A 24485-nucleotide genomic window follows, 5' to 3' on the forward strand; every position below is an offset into this window, starting at 1 on the left:
AAAAGTGAGTGGATATATGTATATGTATAACTGATTCACTTTGCTGTACACCTGAAACTAACACAACATTGTAAATCAACTACAATAAAAATTTTTTTAAAAGCCTTAGAAATGGGATTATTAAGGGAGAATGTGAGCTTCTTAATGAATTTTGCCACATTAACAAAATAAAAAGCAGCTGAGATTGTCATTTTGGAATAAAACTTGGGACAGTTTATTGAGGACATCAAAGAAAGATATCAAAGATTTTTCGAAGGTTTGGAACCTGTAGATTCAGAACTTCAGTATTAATTAATAAAAGTAGGAAAAAGATGAAGAAATTGTTTGGGGATTGAGTGGAAGAGACTGGTTTTAGAATGTAGGTTTACTTTCACAGTCTCTGTGTGCTCACGATAATTGCTGAAGTTCTCATGCTCTATAATTACCTATGATATTAAGTTTAATCCCTCTCTAATTCTCACCTAGACTGTTAAATTTATCCGTAATATGTATCCTGCCAAATCTTCCTCTGTTGTACTGCCAGAATCCTCTTTCCCAAATAAAAATCTGTTCTTCATCTCACGCCCCATTTCAAGTTTTATTGATTCATCAACTTGTGATGCCAGCTTGGCCCCTTCCTGTGGTGTTGCAAGGCAAGCTTCCAAAATCTGGCCCAGTCTCCCTTTCATTGCCTCTCCCTACATTCTGCCTTCAGCCCAACATAACCCTCTTTGGATTGTGGTATTAGTAGCCACACAGAGTTGTGATACTGTAAATGTTCATACCCCAGAAGTGAATGCCTTTATGACAGTTTTATTAGAAATCGAACTAGTGATACAGCCTTCAATAATTTTACTGGGAATCAGAAGATCTCAGTGATTTCAAAACAAAACAGGGCAAAGACATTTCTTTTACCCATTCTATGTGTTCCTGTCTTTGCTCACAACTCCATGCTGTATTTTGTGTGTCCTCTCCCTACTCTGTTCTTTAAAAAAATGACCTTCTTTGATAAGTTATTCCCTGCCTTTTTTCATTTAGATTTTGCCATGTTATATATGATGATTTTTTTTCAAATCTTTTTAGTCTTGTTCAAATACTCCCATTTTCTAAAATGAGTTTTCTTAAACTTTAGAATATTCTGGCTGAGTTGAGATAAAGAGCCTAATTCAGCGTTCTCTATTTGACACTTTATTTTGAGAAAAAGTAAATGAAGCAATTTTTTTGGTCTTTTCTTAGCATGTGGATATTTTTAAATGCTGAAAATGGAAAGAAAAGACCATTTCAGTTTGATCATCAAACTTCATGAAAATTCTGATTGAGAAAATTAAATGAGTAAGGATTAATAGATATATGCCAACTGTATTCTTTGTTTCCTCCCCCATACGTCACTTCAGGGATTTGTTTGTTATTAGTTTGGGTTTGTAATGTGACCTTTGGATATCCCACTTGTGAAAATATTTTTGCACTATTAGCACATCTATTCTTAGCTCAGATGTTTTTAACACATGTATTTTTAGAACATATACTTTAATATTCTACGATTTTTCTTCTGTACTTGTATAGAAACTCAGGAGAATTAAAAAGAAAAATGTAATTGTGTAATGTTAAGTACTTTTTACATTTAAGTCAGTTATTTAATCAATATTGTGACTTTATTTTATACTTTAATTTGGCACATTTGCAAATTTTTTGAAGCAAAGGACAGTTTTTGAATTAAATATTGATGAGATTGATAGTTCTTAAATACTATATAAGTCGAGTAAATTTTTGCTCAGTTAATTAATTTACCCATTTACAATTACAATTTAATTGTGCACTGAAGACACACTAGTGTATATTCTTCAAAGACTGCTTGTGTTATTGTAAAACAATAGGGATTTCAAGGATTTTAAAATAAATTGGCTTTTGAAACATGGTAGACTGACTCTTGTAATCTCCCCTTCAAACACATAAAAATTCTGGATAAATTACAACTAAGACGTGGTAAGAAATAGAAAATGAAGCTTCAAAGAAAGGAAGGGACATCTTGCTGACGTTAAGAGGGAGCTCCATACCAGAAGTGTAAACACTCAAATAGGCAGTCCAACAGGAAAGGGGCGTGTGAATATAGGTCCTGATGACTGGGGGCTTAAGTTTTAAATGTCTCATGGAAGTCAAGACATGATTTGTTATATCTGCTCCCTCTCCCTTATTGCTGATTATTTCACGATTGATTGTTGTTTTTACTATCATTTTATTGTGACTCAACTTCAGTGGGTGTTGCTTTTTTTCATAGGAATCCTATGCACCGTGGGTGTGAAAGTGGCAGTATGGAGTGATTATACATTTACTGTTTTCAGGCTACTCAACTGGGACCAGTTACTTACCTTGTATTTCATAGCTGTGGATTTTTCCAAACTACTGAGTTAATTTAGCTTAAGCTTGGAGTTTCTATCTCACCAGATAATCATGTACCCTCATCACCTTTTTAAAACAGAGAACAGTTCTTTCAAGCCCAGTATTAGAGGACTTACTTCTAAGCATTACTTGTATATTCTCTAAGCTATATCTCCTAGAAGTTCAGATAATAAACTATCAGGAAAAGACTAAATAAAAGGTAGAAAAATAGGTTCATAATGAAAAAGAAAACATGAAAAAATGAACAAGGAGAGTTTCAAATTCATGCATCAAAAAAATATTGAACATCTGTATGTCTGCATTATTCAAGGCACTAGTAATACAGCATTTAGGAAAGCAAATACAAATCTTTGTCCTCTTGGTGCTTAGCTTCTAGTGGTTAGAAAGAACTAAATAGAATTTCTAAAATTGTTTTAAAGAAGGAGTCATTTGAGGAAAATTAGTGCACTGCTTAAATACCAAATGAGCACAAACTGAAAAGAGAAAGAATAATGTGATATAACAGCAGTGGCAGTGGTAGTGTAGTAGCAGCTGCTAACATTTTTGAGCACTTCCTTTATACCAGGTATTGCCCAAAGTATTTTATGGAGTTGGTATCATTATCATCTTTATTTTAAAGATGTGGAAACCAAAGCACAGAGAAGTTAATGCTGAGACAGGGTCATGATGCTGTATGATAGACTTCTTAAACTGCACACTTAATCACAACATGTATTTATCAAATATATTTGTCACTATTTTCCATTTTTGTGTTGCTCTACATTTGCAGTTAGGTGTTAGTTGGTTCATTGGTGGCAAAATGGCTGATCTAGTCTAAACTTAATTTTGCCTGCTACTTAATAAATCATGCTGTGCTTGCCTTTTTTAATGTAAAAATGCAGAATTTCATGAATTTAAAAAGAATCATCTTATAGAGTGAGTTAGCTCCGATTCCTAAGAAATTAGAGTTAACAAAAAATCAACCACATTTGGTTTAACAGATACCAAGCCTTTCTTTCCTGTAGTTCTGCTCCCTAAGCTGAGTTTAATCATGAAAAACTGTTTTGTGACTCTAGATTAATTAATGACTATGCCTGTGTTTAGAATTAGATATCAAATCTTTGTAATTGGGTCTTAAACATCTAGACTGATTTTTAAAAGTTTTGTTTCGTGATTGTTTCTTCTAATAAGAGGAACATTTCCCCCTTAGCCATTTCATTTTTGGGATTTATATTAACAGCCAGAAAAAAAATTGATTGTGGAACATTATTGATCTATTTTGTGAAATTAAAAATTTAACCTAATTTTTAGCTTATTGGTTGTCATAACTCCCAGTTTAAAAAAAAAATCTTCCCTGCACTTTCAAATTCCCTCAATCAGTCATAATTTTTCCTTATTTTAATATTCCTATCATGCACTTAACCCTTGCTGCTTCATATTCTACTTACGTGTGTGTGTCTTACTTTCATTATTGGATTATCAGCTTCTTTGGATCAGAGACCCTATTGTGTACACCCTTATTTCTCACCCTCCACCTTCCACTCAAGCGGGAAGTTACTGCCTGGCCCAAAATGGACAGTTTGAATTGCGGAAGGAGTAAGTTAAAGTGTGCAGATAAAATTTTAGAAGTTGCTCCAGCCCCAGATGTAACAGGTAAGGCGAGGACAGTGAAGTATGACAAGAAAGAGAATAGGAAGAAAAATACTGCACTGTGAACATACCTTGTATCATAAGCTACACTCCTGAAGGGATAGGACTAAATCTCAGGTAATTGGAATGGGCGAATATTTGATAAGTCTCCCCTTTGTAGTGAAGAATAGTTTCTTTGTCTTCATACATTATTTTTATTGTCTAGTGAGTCATTTAGCCAACCTGTTCATTTTAGTCGAGATATTTAAGAACCACTATAAAAACAGGATCAGGAGTTTCCCTGATGGAAAAATAAATAGTATTGCAGTGGCTCTTGGTGGGCTGGTCCCTGTAGATTCACTACTATGTCATGTTTCTTTGTCTTCCTGAAAGTACATCCCCTCTTTGATGTTTCTTTGTTAAGTGTTGTGGTTTTTTAATGGAAATTGAATTGATGATTTGGGAAAAGCCAAGTACATTGTGGTCAAGCCCTTGGCCCACTTGACCTTTCCAGTTCTTGATTCTCAGTGAGTTCTTCATTCTGAAGAAATTGGGTCACCTCAACAATACCTTCCCCTCCAAATTGATATCAGTAGGCCAGACAAATGAAATCATTATGCCTGGGGCTTTCATCTATATCTTTCCAAACCTTCAGATTGAAAACTACCATATCTTCTAACTAAATTTTAGAATGCATTCAACTGTTGAATGCCTAATTTTCCTTTTTCCCCTCTACTATTTTGTCTGTTTTCCCCCTGTCACTTCCTCATTGCCTTCCCTTATCCATTAGCTGGCTCCTTTCTGTCTGTTGTCTTCTACTTGGGTCCTCTCTATCCTCTTGCCTTCTCTCATCTCAATGGCTCTGGCTATCTCGAGAACATTGATGCATTTCTTTGTTCATGCTTACATCTATCTGTCTTTCCACAAAACTTATTTTTTCTCTATTTCCTATCTTTAATTGTCTTTAGAATCCACATTGACTGAATGCCTTTCTTTTCTCATTGTCTTATCCTCTGTGTTCAACTTATGTAAAAAATAAAATAAAATAAATCACTGATGGTTAAATGAATTCTGGCTCCAATAGAGCAAAACAAGAATTCTGGTCAATTTCCTTTCTCCAGTCTCTACCCTGAATAGCATGATCTCTTTGTTTTTTCATTACTGTTTAGTTCTTTTCTTACATTGTACATACCACATAAGGTTGCTAGTATCTCTGATCAGGTCCTTTGATGAGAAGTTCTAGTAAAATGATCTGTCCTTGCAAAACATCACAGGACCTCAAGAATTTTGTTTAGTGCTTGTGATTCTCTATGTGAAAGCATTGCTTATAGTGTCCTGGGGTACTAGAATAGTGTTCTACCCAGCAGGAGGGATGGTTATTACATACTGTGTCTGGCACACACTGCTATTCTACAGATATCAGCTTCTGCTGATGTTCATAATGATGATGACAGTGTGGGTGAGTGTTTTGAAGGCAAAAGGACAGAAGTAGGAGGAGAACAGAGACACCAGTAATGAGGTGGGGGTACCGGGAGAGCGTGAGTCAGGAAGAAATAACTGCTGGGACAGATGGATTATAACATGTGTTAGTTTATCTTCAGTCACTAGCCTCTGGGTTTTAAAAGGAACCAGTAGTACCACATCCAAGTTGTCCGCATCCAACCATCCAGATGACTCATTCTCCCCTGCTTCATTCCATGTGGCTATCAGAGGACTGACGCTCCTCCACTCTATCACCCTCAGTCATCCATCTCGTGTGGGCTGGGGGCAGGGAGGGAGCTAAAGGATAGTTAGGTGAAAATAGGATGAAGATTTAATTAAAGTTCCTGAGTGCCTGCCAGATTTAATCTAATTCTCACAACTTTCTGACACCAGCATTCTATTAGATCCACACACCAGAGGACACAGTGATGCAGCCACATCCTGCCCTTCTTTTCTTATGTCATTGCCTTTTTGGGTATGCCTCATCTAGGTCAGATTTGAACCCCAGAAAAGGCTCCATCTTCTTTCCGAGCCTAGTACTTTTTTATAAAAAGAAATTTTCCTGATGTTTTACCCACTCTATTGAAAAGCAAGCAAACAAACCAACAAAACACTACTTTTGTTGTTGTTTGTTTCTTCATTTTACTGAAGACAAGTGAAAGGAAGATTCCAATCTAGATGCATGGCAAATGTCTTGCATTTCTGTTGCATCCCAGCATGATTGTTGCCATGCTTATGGCGTATGTTTGCAGATAACATTGTAGTGCTGTGCATTAGGAATTGGGAGTGAGTACTTCCACAATAGTATGTATGTAACTGAGTGAAAAGGGTGATAAGTAATGATGTAGATGGAGGATCTTTGGAGTACAGATTTATCATTCTCTTGATCCACCATCCAAATTCATTTTAAGATTGAATTCAGGTTAATGATGATTGAAAGTTTTTAAAAAAATAAGTCACCTTTGACTGGTTTCATTTTCTATCACTAATGTGAGTGAGGGACTTTTTTTTTTTTTTTTGTCTTTTTTGTTTTAAAATAATAGAAGAAAAAAGGAACAGGGAATTAAAAGACTGAAAGAGAAACAGCATGTTGGAAATAGGCAAACATAAGTATTCAAAAAGATAGGACATTAATTTTTTCCTATAGCTAGAGTTGGGAGAATAAGGTATGAAAAACGTATCATTCAATGTCCTCAGTATATCCCGCTGTGGTAATGTCAGTATAATTGGGGTAACAAAAAAAATTTAATTTTACTATTTTACTGACTAAATTCCCTCTTGTTTATCAAAGTGGCCTGCATCCTGCTCAGTTCTGCTCAGTAGAAAATAATATGATTATGAGTTTCTACTGTATATAATATTAAGAATATAATGTTGGTTTTATTACAATCACCTTTCTTAAATTTTTTTTTTTTAAAATCTCTGAATATCCTTAAGATCCTTGAATTTTTATGTGTTTAGCTTTGTGTTCATGTTTATGACATTTGATTAGTAATTATTCACAGGCCTTGTAGAGTTTTAAAGAAATTAGAACTCCCTTTTTAAGATCAGTATCTTCCAGGGCTGGATAGCCCCTGCCATTTGCTAGGCTGAGGTTGGTGCAGGGGTGTTTCTGTCTGGCAGGGTGCTGGAGAAGCGGGTGATGGGACTGGAAGCCAGACTTCCTCTTCTTAGTGTTCTGTTCAGGTTTTTTCTAGCTTCTTGGAACCTTCTTTGTAAGTGGAAAAACTCAGGTAGTCAAGTTGGAAAAGTGTTCTCTAGATATTTGTCTTATAGAGTCCATTAATTTTGTCTGAATATTAATCTTCAGTTTAAAACAATGATACCATAGATTTGGGCTTGTTGAAACAATTTCAGTTTCTGTTCATGCTGTTTCTGTCCTTTTTTTAACTCTGGTCTCCTTTGTTATAGGTTTAGCAGTTTCCCTACAACTCTTGCATGGAGACATTGAACAAATCAGAAGGGAATACTCATCAGTATTTTCTCATGGAGTATCCATCACCCGGAAGTTGGGTTTTTCTAATATTATTATGCCTGGTAAGTGACTTGGGATGCACTACGTGATGAAATATGGCTACTTTGTCTGCTTTTGACGCTTGAGAACTTTTTCAAATTGTCAGCTTCAAAGAGTTCAAATGGGCCATGCTTAAGAATAAAATGAGATATTTAATTCCTTTTTAAAAAAATCTTTACATTTTTATTATATTAGGGTGGATAACTTGTGGGGGTCATGGTTGCATTTCATTATGGCCATAATAGGAAAACTGAAGTTGAATACAGAAAATATTTTACCCTCTGGTGGGAAGTGTTATTGAAGTCACTTAGGGGAAATCCTTACAGGTTTTGGCAAGAACAGTTATTAAGCAATGGTTAGCCTTTTTTGGAGGCTTTTTCCACCAGAGATATGTATGTATGTGTGTATGTAAATAAGCAGCCATGTGCAAACGCCATATGTATTTCTATACATCTCCTCGTTCTATTTGTATATATAAATCAGATCTGTATTAGCAACCAAAAGAGACTCCAAAAAAGTGTTTGTTTCTGAGTGGAAATGGTAGAAGTTAAGGAGATTCACACCAACAAAGTAAATGCCAAGTAAGTCTTTCTCAGGGCTCTACATCCTACTTTCCACAACCAAGAAAAAAAAAAAATAGAAAGACCAAATAGTCTCAAATTGTCGACAGTATTTTTAGAAATGAGATCCTTTAAATCACTGTTTAAATCCCATGTGTAAAAAGCAAGCAATGGAAGTTGCATCTGACAGGCCTCTGGCGCAGTTATGAGACTGATGGTAGGACTGTTGTCCATAAAGACCTAACATGATGCAGAAACTGACTGGCATTGACTGTCACAGCATTTTGTGATCTCCTGACGGAAATGCATTCATGCAGGAAAGCCTAAGAGAACAGCCTGGAAAGTTTCCTGAGGTGGCCTGACCTAGCTTAGGGACCCAGTCTGCCTGAGCATCTTCTGTTAACTATTGTCGAAAATGACTGTTTACAGCACTGTTTACTTGGTGGCATGTTATTCAGTGGCTCTTGCAACCATTCATTATTTCCTTCAGTTGCTATAAATAGCTGGTATTTCCTCTTTAACAAAAAAGAAAAAAATTTCATCCCACTGGGAAGCAAATTGATGGGTAAATCTAATATAAAAAGCATATTTTAGAACAGAATGCAGCCAGCTGCTAAAAGAATTCCTCAGCTTGGTCTCTGAGCCGCATCATTGAGAAATGGAAAAATATTAAGCAACATGACACTTCACTGGCTGAATAATTGTCTGGGGTGTGCTGTGCTCATGCAGCTCTTGTCTGGCTTTAATGATGAAAATGAGCTTTCTGTGGAATAAGTCTCACTTCTGTCCCTTTCCCACACCACGTTATGGCGAGGTTCATGCTGACCAGGGAATCAGTCCTCCTAGACACATGTCTGCAGTGCCCAAGACTGCAAGAGATTTTTTTTAAAGCACTTTCTTCTTTTTCTTCTCTCATTTTTTCTTCTTTGGCTTTTGAGTCTTTCAAATTAGATGGAGAAGGGAAGGATGTGTATATTAACTTAAACAGCTGAAACCAACTTTACAACTCAATGGAATATTTTACGTTGGCAAACCTAACAGCCATTGTTTTGTTTTCCTTTGTTATTTTTTAGAATTTTGACTTGTCAGTTAATTCTCACTGGTGGCTCTGATGAAAACTTGAGCTGAGTTTTCAATAAGAAAATATATGTGAACAGCATTTCTGATCCCAGTGTTATATTGACAGTCTGCTAGGATGATGGGGTTTTTTGTTTGTTTTCCTTTTGTTTTTCTAGACTTGTCCTTCAGAGTTAGTATTGTGAATAGGGGTCAGGATGGGTGAAGCACGTGTTTATACCTACAGGACCTTCATTAACTTAGTTACTGCCTTTCTGCAGAATGAATTATCTGTGGTCCTGACACTAACAGGAACGTACACAAAACTCTTCTTGAGGATCACAGAATGTCATCAATGCCAAACTCTATTTGGGATGGGAAAACCGTGTAAACAGAGATTCTCCCCTTGGTCTGGCTTTTGCATGGGCTGGTCTCGGGAATGTCACCTGATATAAGGAGACTACCTGCCCATGTGCTTTCGGCCTGTCATGAAGTCCTCCGAACCCTTCCTGTTGCTAAGGGTCAGTCATTCAGCACTTTATTTCTTAGAGTACCCAGTTTCCAAAGAAGAAAAGTTACCCTCTGTGAAGCTCCATCACTGCCACCTACGAACCAAATAACTCTACAGAAAGTTCCATGGTCTGGCCTCTGAGCCCATGAGAGGGAGGGCAGTGAAAATGTTTCAGTCAATGCTCTCCAGTTGAAATACAGTGCGAGCCACAAATGTAATTTTAACTTTTCTAGTAACCATTTTTAAAAAAGTAGGAAGAAAGAGATGAAATTAATTTTAACAATATATTTTATTTAACCCAATGCATCCAAAATATCGTTTTAATAGGTAATCCATATAAAAAATTCATAATGAGTTATTTTACACTATTTCAACCTAAGTCTTTGAAGGCTGGTAACTACTATACATTACAGCACATCTCTTTCCAGCCAAGTCACATTTCAAGGACTCAGTTGCCACATGTGGCAGTCGTTATGGGATTGGACAGCCAAGCTTTAAATGTCTTAACAGACTGTACAAAGCAGAGCTCGAGCCGTTGCTGAATATCAGGAAGGACTAAGTTTCCATCCACCAGACGCTTTGGAACAAAGCTGGCTGATGTGTCAGGAATGTCATGGGAGGTGAGGCGGTGTCCTCCTCCCACCCTAAGGGTCCATTCTTATTCTGAGTTTATGCTTCTTTCTAGGCAATCATCATGGTCTCCCTACTTTATCTTCCCTACCTGTACCCTCTCTCCTGGAGACTTGTTGTCACATATCAACCGGTAAAACTATCCCTCTTTGTTAAGGAACACCTAATTAATACCTTCCATTGCATTCACTTTTAATACATCTTGGCAGTTCCTAATCCTAAAAAGAATTAAGGAAAAGTGGTGGACTGATAGGGGAGGGAAGGGTTGAGATTTGGAGGCTAGAGGCTCACACTGAAAACGATGAACAGAGCCTATGTTTCAAATGGTTGCCAGCAGTAGTAGCTGTGATAGTGATTTCCAGATTTGTTTAAGTTTATTTTACAAGTATTTTCCAGAGTAAGCCTGCTTTTCCTTTGGTCTTTAGGCAATAGTTCAAATAAGTCAAATTTCTATTTGGTTAAAGTTGACTAGATAGTGATTTATAAGACTGGGGTAAGAAGAATGTTGTAGAGATGTTCGCCTCCCATTTAAGAAGATATATAATTTTATTCTGTTAAATATATATATTATTATTATTATTTACCACTTACTGATAGAGACATGTACATCACCAGATGGAATTGCCTCAAATAATCCTTCTTTTGGAGAAAGCAAGTGGGACCCTGCTTTATTTGATGTTCCCTAAAAATATATCGTAAATCTAACCAAAGCTCACCACGCCCCAGTCCAAGTCACTGGACCTCCATATCATATAGGTGCAACTACTCTGCTTAGATCTGAACCCCTGATCATGTCACCAAGGAGTGGTGGTCTTTCACCCAAGGAATGCCACAGTGACCAAAGAGAGGGGGAGGCGTGTCACCCTGAGGTTGGATCCCAGCCCCAGATCACATTGGGGAAGAGGCTGCTGCCCCCAAATTATAAAGCTTACATGCCCCACTTGCCCAAGGGTGTAGGGTTTCCCCAACAGACACTACCAGAAATGCATGCGTTGTCCTAGAGTATGAAGGGCAGCCCATCCCTGCTCCTGTCTTTGTGCACCACTGTCTGGAAAGTCCTTCATGGCTGCTGTTGTATCATTTGCTTGATAGTCATAAACAGAAATTAAAAAGCTACCCCCTCGAAAGCTTAACATCTCAGAGTATTCTTTTAAAATAAAGCAAAACAAAAACGAGAACAGATATGTTTTACTGAAGTGTACTCTATGTGAGAAATCCAAGGTTAATTTTTCATCCCATGCATAAGTTTTCCCTGTGTGTGGTCTGCCTTGATTTCCTGTTACTTGTGAATCTTGCCCCTATCCCTTACCCTGCCCCTCCCCCCCTCCACCGCTGCCCTGAAGGTATCCTGAAGTAGTAGAAGCCTAGGTGTGAATGGCATATTATATTAGTTTCCTATGGCTACTGTAACAAATCCTCGCAAATGGGGTGGCTTAAAACAATGCAAATGTACTATTTTACAGTTCCGGAGATGGGAAGTTTGCATGAGTCTCACTGGGCTAATATCAGGGTGTCAGCAGGGCTGCATTTCTTCTGATGCATTCTCTAAAGGAGAATGCATTTTCTTGTCTTTGCCAGCTTCTGGAGACTCCCTGTACTCTTTGGCTTATGGCCCAACATCATTCAACCTCTGCTTCTCTCATCATATCCCCTTCTCTGACCCTGACCTTCTGCCTCCCTCTTATAAGGACCTTTGTAATTATATTGAGTCCACCCTGATAATCAAAGAAAATCTCCCCATCTCAAGATTGTCAGCTTAATCACATCTGCGAAGTCCCTTTTGCCGTGTAAAGTAATCTATTCACAGGTTCCCAGGATTAGGACCTGGACATCTTTGGGGAGGTAACGGGGTGCCTGCTACACACATGAAGGGCCATCCAGCTCAACCATGTGTCCAATGCATGAATGTCCTCCTGAGGTCCCTGAGGATGGTTTTCCGGCTTGTACTTGAGTATTAATAATGGCCAAGATCACACCATCACATCTTACATCTTCTCTCAAAATGACCTCTTTCATGTTGAACTCGTCTCCCTCTACCTTCTATCCATTGGGTTGAGTTTCTCTGCTTGTAACCTCAACATTTTAAAATTCAGTTAACTCTCGTCTCCCTCATCTCTCCTCTGATGGGTCCCTTCTCCATATCATTTATGGTCTGGATGATACCGTTTCTGTCTGTCTCTGTCCTAGAAATGAAATCAGTGCTTCATAATTGGTCTGACCAATCAGGGTGGGACTGTTACCTTCCTTGCTCGAGGCACTAGTCTTTTGGAGACAAAGGCTGAATTGCACTAGCTTATTTGATGGATGTTCTCATCCTATTGAATTACATTTTCATGGCTAAAGCAGAGATACGGATAGTACATTGGGCATGATTCTTAATCTCTATAGTTTAGTTTCCTCATCTGTAAAATGGAAAAATAGGGCCTTTCTATAAGGTTAATATGAGGATTTAATGAGATATTCTACTTGTAGCACTTGGCTATAAGTACCTGACTACTGTCTATCTGCTACTATCTACTACTAAACGTCATCATCATCATCATCATCATCATCATCATCTAAGTTCACAAAAACCCGGAGTCTTTTATGTATGTTCTTTTGTTTTTAAGAAGGACAGGAACTTTTCTTTTCCAGTTCCAAAAATAACAGCAAATATCTAGCACAGAAAAGGCACTGGACTAGCCCCTGAGGCTGGGGACAGTGGTTTACTTGATGTGATGAACATGTCCTCTATGCCTTTATCCAGTTCATTCATAGGACAGAATCAAGGATCAGGTTTTCAGCTACTGATAAAAACCTCTTGCCTGTTGAGGTCAAGCCATAAATCAACCCCATTTGATTGTAGTCACTGAACTCTTTTTGAGTTTGTTCCTATTACTGTGGCCTTATCTCTATCTCGTCTACAGTGATGTTTTGAGAAGCCTTCACATGTGTAAAGGCTTCCCAGTCAGTGGGCCTGTGAAACAGAGAGAAGTGTCAAGCACATCAAATTTACAGAGCAATAAATTTAAGATGTGCAGGGTATTAATAAACATTGTCAGGCAAGTAGCTTTTCACGATTGGTGCTATGACTCCATTTCATACTTAGTTTATGATTTCTCTCCTAATTACCCAAGGTGCTTTCTTAACACTATTTGGGCTTATTAGTTTTCTTCAGAGCCAACCTCAAGTGTATTGACTTTAATTAGCACTTGTTTCAACTTTATCCTTCTGCATATTTTGGCAAAACGTGGCACCTTGCAGTATTAGAACATAGCAAGCTGCAGATTCCTGGGGGGACACAGGCAGAATGGCATTCAGGAGAAATGTTCTTGTCATGTATTCTCTTTTCAAAGAAATCTTATTTTAGTCTACAAGTTTTGCAAAAGATAAAGAGGGTTACAGGGACAGGGACAGTGACAGTTAAAGAACAGAAAACTAAAACATATGTATAAGGTGTTTTAATTTATGAGTGTGTTACAGTCCAGAACTTCTTTTGTAAGTCACAGAAACAGCAAGCATGACATAATAGTCTCGGCCCTCCTACTGCCTCTCCCATCCCTACCTCTCTGCCTTTACCCCTTCCCCACTTTCATAACACAGAAACTTGAGGCCCCAAGGTTTATCTTACCCTGTCTAGACTAATGTCACAGAGAATAGAGAGTAGCAGAGAAAGACTTGAATCCAGATCTCCTTATTCCAGTTTTCCTGTGACCCTACCTTTTTTTAGCCTTATTTGAATTCAGAAGAGAGAGAAGAATCCAGCAAAGTTATAAGCTAAACCAGCTCTAGGGGTCCATTTGGGAAGCAAAGGCCATTTTTAACTTTGGTCCCTTTGGAACACACCATAGCTTCCACAGATGTCTCATCCTCTTAGTGAGGGCCTCTCTCATGTGACACCCCCTCTCCTCCATTCAACACCCCGTCTCCTCTTACTTTTATCCATGGCACTTAGCATTATTCAGTGTGCTCTGTGTTTTACTTCTTTGTTCAAGACCTACTCCTACTAGAATCCCTCCACAGGGAAGCCATTTTTGCTTTGTTCACTGCTGAATGTACTGGGCCTAGAATAATATCTGGCACATAGTAGGTGCTCACGGTATATTTGCTGAATGAATACACGAAGAAAGAATTTCCTGGCACTGGCAGTATGTTACTGTCCCCCCACCCCTGTTCTTCTGTAGGGCCAGCCTGCACACAGAGCGGGGGGAGACAGGTTGCCTTGCAAACCTCCCTCACCACCCCCGCTCCCCACCCCCCGTCTTTGCTTAAGTCAGAGTTGCCGGTCCTTCCAACAGCTGAGAGTTGGAAGTCCCCCTCCCAAGAAACACTTCCTCTCCATTTTGCGTGACAGTTAATCCCCATGTAGCTTGGACAAGCTAATCACTCATTACAAGAAATTTCTAAGGTAAAAACTCCTGTAGCTGTACTTCCCATTAATCAGTGTGTGTTTTATAGTCTGTGTGTAAGCACGGCCACTCATCATGTGTCACCTCCTCCAAGAAGCAAAGGAATTTTACTACTGTTAACTAAGTACCTTGATTTTTGTGTTGTGTTTTTACCTGCCAAGTCTGTTCGCGGGAAAACTATTGTCAAGAATTTCCTCTCGGATTGTTGAAATAGCACGTGTGCAGACCATTAGCGTTGCAGACCTGTTTTGAGTTGAAATTGATGGCTTCAGAGGACAAAGTTTGTGAGCTTATTTATTCTATAATGTAATTGTTAAAATAAATAGCATTGAGAATGTGTGTTATGTATGTATGAATACATATATATAAAATGATAACTTTATAGTAATTAGATGAACTGAGTTATAAAAAAACTAGAAAACTTGTAAAATTTACTGGACCATTTTCTCTTAAAATTTTTTTTTAATGGATATGGTTAAAACAAAAAACCTTCAAAGCATACACATATACTTTTACATGTGTTGAAATACGTTGCTTTTCTCCTGGAATTCCAAGTTCATTGCCTTTCCAAGTTGATTTGTATGAGTTGTGTGAGAGTACTGAGAAATTCATAAGACAGAGACCACTGTATTAGTTGTTTCCACTAATGTATTCCTTATATACTCTTTGTAAAGGGTGGGTGAGACGTCATCCCTTTTAGAACTTACTCAGTTTCTTTTATGGCCCATCTGTTTCCTGTTCCGCCAAAGTCATTTGCAAATGATGTTCTCATTAAAAGTTGGTCTTTATGTAGGAAGGTGACCAGGCACACCTGTATTCCTCCATGTTTTTGAAAGCTAGGGTACTTTCTTAGAAACACTTTGGTCAGGAAGTTTGAGAAATTTCCCAGGTGTGGGCATATTTGTATGGTTATTGTTCCTTCCGGTGATTTACTTTCTTAAGGAGAGATTTTTTATTAGCAAAAACATATATTGCGTTTGGGCCTTCAAATGTTGGAAAGCTATGTTAAGTAAATTCAACCTTGCCAACCTCACCAACATTTACCTTCAAAAACTTTCTAGCCACACTTGGTTTACTTACTTCTCATGTCTGTATCCACTCACTGCTTACCCCTAATTTACTTCTCACAGGAGAGATCAAAGCATGCTGCCGAGCATGTTCGCCTCACGCTGCTAGTTGGCATTATATTCTATTTTTTTCTTGCAGGAATAAGAAAGGGGGGCAAGGTGAAAAAGCATTCAAGTTTATAAATAGCTAATGGAGAAACAAAAATAGATGATATATGTGTACATAGACTATGTCAGTTTGAATCCAGGGCCCTTCTCATTTGTTTTATAGCTTGATGGCAAGAAATATTAAGCCAAGTGTGTCTGTATGACTGACTTATTCTACATCTGTTCATAAACACTACTCTGGATTCTTCCAGTAGTGAGGTCATTTCATCCACGAATTTTGGGAAAGATTTAAATTGTAACTGTACCCTTTGCAGTCCGATCATTTTCTTCCACTTAGGTATTTCTTCTTCTCTAAATGCTGTGACTATAATGTATTAAGACTAGTTTCTTTGAGCCACCCCTGCTAGGCTGTCATTTTGTAATCGCACATCATAAATGAAATGAGGGAAATATTGAAAAATGGTGAAATTTGACAACACCTTCCTACCCAGGCCCAGTACTGTCCTCCTAAATGTGCATCTTCAGTATTGCTAACTCAGACTAGCAGAAGCTGGCCTTTGCTTTTCTTGGATGTTGGTAGTAAGGGTGGGGACCTTTTTATAAAAGTATAAATATTGTATATTTTACTTTTATATGTATGCTATAACACTATTTTTATGAACTGAAGTTTTTCTTGATAGAGTACTTTATTACACTTTTTACTATATATAACATGGTTTCAATTTTCCTCTCCTACTAGGTGAAATGCGGAATGATTTATACATCACTATAGAAAGGGGAGAATTTGAGAAAGGAGGAAAGAGTGTGGCCAGAAATGTGGAAGTTACGATGTTCATTGTAGAGAGTAGCGGCCAGACCTTGAAGGTACATTAATGCTGGATTCTTTTTGGTAAAACAATTCCACATCCTTGCTTTGGGTTCATCTTTAATGCGATCAGCTAATTTCTGATTTGCATTATTTCCAATCTTATTTTTCTTTTCCACCCCTGTGTAGTTTTTTCTTAAATTATGAAAATGCCTTTTAGAAAAGAAAGTAGAAAAAAAAAAAAAAGGCTTTTACAGTTTGTTTGTGTCAGCAATGTCCTCCTAACAGCTATTCCTTAAATGCAGCATTTTTATGCCATTTCATTTTTCCCCTTTCATCTGTCATAGTTTTGAAGATGCATACTTTTGCTTTTGGCAATTGGTGAAACAAAGCAAAAATCATAGGTCATCCTATGTATTTTCATTTTAACCAAAATAGGGCATGAGGATTAAGCTCTTACTAATTGGGGTTATAATATCAGGTTCCTTTATGGAAGAAGTGTTTCATGTGAGCCCGGGGCTTAGTGAGTTTTACAAGAAGGCACAGAACAGGCTTTTGGCTGTAGCAGGTTGAGAATTTCATCATGTCGTTGACTCCAAATTGGGCACACAGTGGCCCATCTCACTCATGTCACTAAGGTCCTCCCTTAGCCGAGTAGACCCTGGGAGACCAGCCTCAGGATGAAACAGACACAGCCTGTCAGCAGAAGCAAGTGTAGAAACAGGCCCGTAAAGAACTGAGGAGATAATTTCACCTGAAATGCTATTTGGGGAGCAGGCAGATACAGCAGAGCAATTGCTCTGCTCCTCCCCACATCATCTTGAAATGAAGCTGTCTTTAACCTGCATATTTCCTTTATTAGGATTTTATCTCCTTTGGCTCTGGAGAGCCACCAGCTAGCGAGTACCACTCCTTTGTGCTTTATCATAACAACAGTCCCAGGTGGTCTGAGCTACTGAAACTTCCTATCCCTGTGGATAAATTCAGGGGAGCGCACATCCGCTTCGAGTTCCGGCATTGTTCCAGTAAGTGTCTGGCAGGATTGTCTCCATGGCTTTGTTGTGCTGGGTAGTCTGCTAACTGAGCTGAAACAACAGTGTGGGCTAATCTGTAGAAAGTGTGTGACAAACCAGAGACCTGCACAAGAGAGAAACGAAGGTGAGTGAACTCCTGGGAAGTGAACGGGCTCACTTCTCGAAGAACCAATAACCTCTGTGGAAACATAGATGCAAGAGGGGAAGGAAACAGAATACCTATGGAAATCTACAGGGTTCTTCTTAAGTTGGTCACTTTCATAAAACCCAGTCCATCACTCTCACAGTCTGGAAAGACTAGATAGAAAGAGAAGATGCAGCAGTAAAGACCTGACTGGCTCAGGGGGTTTTAGGCAGTCCTGACCCATCTGCTGTCTCTCCAGCCAAGAGCTGATCCAGCTCTCAGACAACTCAGGGGAACCCTCGGGGACTTTCCTAGGCATGTGAAGTCACTAGAAAAGCCTCTGATTGGCTCCAATTCATATTGATTTGCATATATCTACATCACCATGCATCCTCAAACAGTATTCAAATGAGGATCAAGTAATGTCAACTCAAACAGGTCTTAGAGATGATGTGAAGTAATTTCCCCATTTTATAGATCTAAAAAACCCAAGACGTACAGACGTTACAGGATTTATTCATGTGGACATTACTTATCCATAAAGTTATCATTTCCTGTTGTCTCTATTTTAATTCTTTTGCATTCATTACCACCCTCTGAAGCCCCCACTCCCTGCCTCCACCAGCCCCCAGTCTAGGGATAGTCTGGTTTTCCCTGTGCCCCAGAAGTGTGCACTTCTAGTAGTGTACATTGTGACCAGAGAAGGTTCTGGTGAATCTTGCTTCAAGAGCAGTATAATAATCAAGAGAGGGACTTCCCTGGTGGCACAGTGGTTAAGAATCCACCTGCCAATGCAGGGGACGTGGGTTCGAGCCCTGGTCTGGGAAGATCCCACATGCCGTGGAGCAACTAAGCCTGTGCGCCACAACTACTGAAGCCCGCACGCCTAGAGCCCATGCTCCACAACAAGAGAAGCCACTGCAATGAGAAACCCACGCACTGCAACAAAGAGTAGCCCCCTTGCTGCAACTAGAGAAAGCCCATGTGCAGCAACAAAGACCCAACACAGCCATAAATAAATAAATAAATAGATAGATAGATAGATAAATAAATAAAATCAAGAGATAGAGAAGAACCACATTATTGGGGAAGCAGCAGGCTCCTCTCCAGTCTGAAAGGAATGGAGGCATTGCCAGTAGATATGTGCCTGTTACATCGCCTGAGTGCTATGTAACTCGCCCAAGATTCAGGGAGAGGAGAAGGACTTTGTCTTGTTGTTGGGACTTTGGAATGTTTTGGAATTAGCTCAGAAGCTCCACAAGTTATGCTTTTGTGGATGTTTCAGAATATAGGGAGATGGCTAGCAGGGTCTTACCATTCTTCCAAATTCCTGGAAGAGTTTCATGGGTAGGATTTAAAGTGAGAAAAAATAAAGGACTTTCCATGGTGCCACACCATTCCTTCCACCAATCTTTGTTATAAATTCTCACTTGGGCCTAAGATGAGCTTTGAGCTTTAAGGAAGAAGAAGAGGAAAATAAAAGTGAAATGGGAGAAAAAGGAGGAAGAACATTTGGAGAAAGTTACTATAACTCAGAACTTGGAAACTGGACTAAAGGTGATTTTCAGTAGAACCTGTTAGATCTCTGCCATCTTGTCCTTGTACTTCAAACCTTGTCCACAGGGTTTTGTTTTGTTTTGTTTTTAATGTTTGTTGTTAAAATTCAGAAGAAACAGCAACATGTAAAGAAGAAAGAAAGTCCCTACAAACAATCAGTGTAGTCATTTTATCACATGAACTTCCAAGTGTTCTTTGTATGTACATGTATTTATTTTAAAATATTTGTTCATGAAACAAATATTTATTAAATACCTGCTGTATGTCAACCATTTTACTGGGCGTTGGAAATACGTCAGTGAACACAACAAAATACCTCCTCTCATAGATCTTTCACTCTAAAGAGGGAAGACAGACAACACTTGAGCAAATAAATCTATAATATATCGAGTAGGGTTAAATACAGTGAAGAAGACTAAACTGGAGTCAGGTGCTAGAACGCAGTGGTGCTATGTTGCTGTTTTACATAGGGCAGTCAGGATAGAGCTCTCTGATAAAGAGGTGTGTCAACAACAACATAAAAGAAGTGAAGGTGTGAGCCTTTGGGTATCTGGGGAAAAAATATTTCAGGCATATAGAACCGTAAGTATAAAACACTTGAGGTTGAAACATGGTTGGCATGAAACATGGTTGGCACTGTCAAGGAATAACAAGGAGGCCAGAATGAGCACGTGAGAGAGTTTGGAGGTGAGAACCAGAGAGGTAGCAGGGCAGCCAGATCCCCTGTTGTCTTTTAGGTCATGGGAAGGACTTTGGACTTTATTTGGAGTGAGAAGAGGCATTAGAGGCTTTAGTTTGGAGATAAGTCTGGCTGCTACATGGATAATAGATTGTAGGTGGGCCAGATGGGAACAGGCCATTTAGGGGGCTTATGCAGTCCTCAAAGTAAGAGATTTAAATGGTTTGATTCTTGTCTACAGATTTATTGACAGATTGGATGTGAAAGAAGGAGAAAATTCAAGGTTGACCCCAAGATTTTGGCCTCATTATGAAGTGGTCATTTAATGAAGTGGGGAAGACAACAGGAAGAATCTGTTTGGAGAGCAAATATCAAACATTCCATTTTAAATATGTTAAGGCTGAGAAGTCTATTAGACGTTCAACGTATCAAGTAGGCAGTTGAATGAGATCCAAGCTGAAGACTTACACTTGACAATGAGAACGTATAGTTCAGTGGTGTGCTGTAAATATTTAACCAGCACTCAGGGTGATGGAGAGGGGAGGGGAAGCCCTAAATTATAGCATTTGCTGATTCCATGGGGTAAATACTCCCACCATGGTCAATTTCAAGCTGCCAACATGACGTCACTGATCTTGGAGTTGGGGAAAGATGTACACTGCCAGCTCTTGTGAGCCAGTACAGGCCAGCTCCAGCACATCACAGATGTCGAAGATTTTCAAAGCCATGAGACTGGTGAGATGTCTAAGTAAGTTTAGATAGCAAGGGAAGTCCAAGGATGGATCCCTGGGGCACTGACACCTTTAGATTTGGGGAGAATGTAAAGTAGCCATTATGTGGATTAAGAAGGAATAGCCAGTGAGGTTGAAGGAGAATCGAGGAAGAATAGAATCCAGGAGACTAAATGAAGAAAGTTTTTCAAGAGGGAATTGATCAGATGTGTCAGGTGCCAGTGATAAATAAGATAAGGACAGAGAAATTATCACCTGATTTGGCATCATGGAGGTCACTGAACCTGACAAGTTGTTCTAGTAGATTTGTGCTGTTGAAAGCCTGGCTGGAGTGAGTCAAAGAATAAGCTGGAGAAAAGGAAGGGCAGGCAGTGAGTATAGACAAATCTTTTGAGAAACTTTGCTATAAAGAATACAGGTGAGCAGAGAAATGGGATAGTAGCTATAAAAAAAAGTGGGTCACCAGAAATTGGTTTTTTGGTGGTGTTCTTTTTTAAGGTGCAGCATTTAAAGCATGTTTGTTAGAGAGAAATCATTCAGTAGAGAGGAGAAACTGATGTAGAAGAGTGGGGACAGCTGTAGGAGCAGTGTCCTTGAGTTGGGGAAGGAGCAGGGGACCCGGTGCGCAAGGTTAAGAATTCGCCTTGGGTAAGAGCAGTTTAGACCTAGTACAGGAAGACAGATGCAGGTGGGTAATAGGTGGATGCTAGGGCATGTGGGAATTCTCTCTACATGAGCTGAAAGTGAGGGAAGTGTCGAGGTATTGGAGGCTTGAGAGGAGAGGAGACTGGATGAAATTATTGTCTGGAAAAGTAGAAGAGTGAGTTTATTAGGTAAATGTAGGAAGTTTGCCTATCCCGGGGTGCTTCTGTGGTTAGTGCACATTAATTAAACTTAGATTAGTGTAGGCATGGAATGAGCCACAAATTGGATTTTACAAGGGTGCAGTGTTATTAGTGGAAGTGTGGAGAGGGGAGGGGTTGAGGGTATTTTCAAGGAAGTGATTAGAATGATGGACCACAGAAATGGGAAGTTGGAGTGGAGGGGATGGAGGGATGGGTCAATAAACTGGGGGTCCCAGGGGGCAGAATTGTTGGAGTTGAGGTACAAGAAAGAATGAATTGAAAAGTTAGGAGGTAGAATCCATGAACTCAGGGTTTTTATTAGTAAAAGGGGATCGTGTTATGCATATTATACATAACAGTCCATTCAGTTTATTAATCCTGATCTAATAGCTCAGGACAAAAGGCCATGCACTTCAAACTTTGTTTGGTATTTATTTTTATTTTATAGCAGAAGGCAAATTGGGGGAAACTGTTGCTTTGTTCCTTATCTTTGCTAATTTTATGCATCTTGGATTCTTTTTATCTTTCTGAATTGAATACCAAAAACCACACCAAAATGACAGTCAAATCAACTTAGAAAATTATTTGTAAATAAGTCTTCCCTAAATCATAAGTTCCATACCCAGCATGCTCATTGACATAGAAATCTCTTCCCAGAGATCTTTGCTGTGACTTTTGTTTAACTTTAAAGAGTACTGATATTTCCCCAGTTTACCTCTGGGGTTGAAATCAATGATTTAAAAAGAAGAACCGTCGCTATAATCACATTTTCAGGGATGTCCTCGTGCTAGGGGCCTAAGCTAGCCAGCCAGAATTACTACTCTCTGTGCAGGGTTCCATGTCCCTGTGGTTAAATGCCAGAAGCAGCGTGTTTGTTGCTAGAGCCTCTTGTCTAATCCTCAGGATCACCATATCTGACACCTCTAGTGAGGGTCTTACTGCATCCCAAAGCTGGACTTCTCTATCAAGTATAACCTCTACTTACGCACTTGTGTGGGAGAGAATAACTGTCCAGCCCATAATGGCTGCCAGCCCTGCAACTCTTCCCTACACGTCTAAATACAAGGAGAGGGTCCAGTTGAACAAACCAGGTTCTTTCCATGCTTTCTCCATTCTTGGAGAAAAGGAAGGTGTGTGGAAAGAACTGCAGTGGTACTGAAGAGATCTAGAACAGGTTACCTGACATTGTAAGATCTCAATTTCCTTCTCTATAAACAATTGCCAATGACCCTTGACATTTCTAGCTGTTGTAATTCACAATTAGGCCTCTGAAAACCTCATTGCCTCATTTCTGACTTCCAGAATACTACTGCAGTAAGCTCTTATCAAACTATAGAATGCTGTTTATGTCTTTCAGCATGCCTTATTCCAAGGAGGTGGCTTCCGTAGGGCTCTGTGTTTGCACATGTGGCTGTAGGGAGAGTTCTGTCATGGACCAAAGCAGAGCTGAGAGCCTCCCTTTCCAGGAGGAGTAAGCAAAATATTGCATTTCACATTCATTCATTCACTCGTTCATTTGTTTACTGTACATTTACTGAGAACCTACTATGTTCTTGGCATTCTTTGAGAGACCAAGCGTAGAATAACTTAATTAGACAAGAATCCTGCCCTCCATGGTGCTTATGTTCAGGAGTGGAGGGTAGGTTGTGAGGAGAAGAAACAGGAAATCCACAAATTAAAAAAAAAACAAAAAAACACCATAATTTCAGATAGTGAATCCCATGAAGCAAATTAGTCAAGGAGTGTAACTTGCAGATTATAAGGCAGGAATATGGGGTTAGAGGGTGGCTACTGTACATAGAGGTCCCATCATAAAAGCTGCTCTTCATTGTGTAAAAGGAGCTGGCGTGTGTGTGTGTGTCGGGGGGTATATTTCTTGATGATCACGCATCGTCACAGTCTATGTATCTGAACACAGTTGTATAAGCATACACTTAAATAATTGACTGATTTTCACAGGGAATTATACTCAGTATCTTGTAATAACCTATAAGGGAAAAGAATCTGAAAAAAAATATATATATATATGACAATCACTTTGCCGTACACCTGAAACTAACACAACATTGTAAATCAACTATACTTCAATTAATTCAAAAAAATTGACTAATTTTTTTTCCCCTACAGCAAAGGAGAAAGGAGAGAAGAAGTTGTTTGGCTTCTCCTTTGTCCCCCTGATGCAGGAAGATGGTAGGACTCTTCCAGATGGCACTCACGAGCTCATTGTGCATAAGGTAACGTCAGTCAGATGCTGGGGGCAGCTGTGAAAAACAGGGCTGAATTATTAGCTCACTGTCTTATCCTCACTGTGGAAAAGAGAAAAAAATGACTGCAAAGATACTCTTCTGGAAGATTGCTGACAGGGAGAGTGACTTTTGAGAATATTGTCTCTATACTCTGTCATATTCTAACACCTATTTTAAAGATGATTTATTTTTTCATCTTAATTGAAGTGTAGGTATTTGGGTAAGTCTATAGAGTGACATTAAAGTCCTTTCTCTTGCTGTGATAGGATTAGATAAACCTTACAAATAAATTTTTAAATACTCCCAATACCTGCTTTCTTATCTGAAGATCTGTATACCCCCAGAAGCAAATTAAGCAAGGTCAGCTTTACATTTTTCTTGTCTGCTGCTCTCGCTAAGCAAGCAGAGAAATGGCTGTTCTTTGTCATGACAACTTTAGTGGTTGTTACTTTCTATTTTTTGCATCAAGAATTGTCATTAAAAGCATTTGGAATAAAGGATAGTGTAGGAGGCAACAAAAAGAAAACTCACAAAACAAGAGATCCTTAGAAGTTATCGGAGAATACCAGTAATAATGAAGTATAGAATAAAAACACTAGCAACTATGAAAGAGAGAATTAAAGTACATGATCTTCTCCAAAATATTTCTCCTTTGCGTTTCTCT

General features: G+C 38.9%; 1 protein-coding gene across 3 annotated transcripts in view; it reads left to right on the plus strand.

The window, feature by feature from the left end:
• The window catches only part of DOCK4 (dedicator of cytokinesis 4), a 491577-nt gene that overhangs the window by 302398 nt on the left and 164694 nt on the right, over positions 1-24485 (plus strand). For all 3 annotated transcript variants that reach the window (XM_033428263.2, XM_033428264.2, XM_004269886.3), the window contains exons 13-16: positions 7378-7503; positions 16540-16664; positions 17468-17630; positions 23703-23809. In XM_033428263.2, coding sequence (XP_033284154.1) covers positions 7378-7503; positions 16540-16664; positions 17468-17630; positions 23703-23809 — 521 coding nt within the window. The remainder of the gene's footprint in view (positions 1-7377; positions 7504-16539; positions 16665-17467; positions 17631-23702; positions 23810-24485) is intronic.

This window comes from Orcinus orca, chromosome 9, assembly GCF_937001465.1.
Source record: "Orcinus orca chromosome 9, mOrcOrc1.1, whole genome shotgun sequence".
Taxonomy (NCBI): Eukaryota; Metazoa; Chordata; class Mammalia; order Artiodactyla; family Delphinidae; genus Orcinus; species Orcinus orca.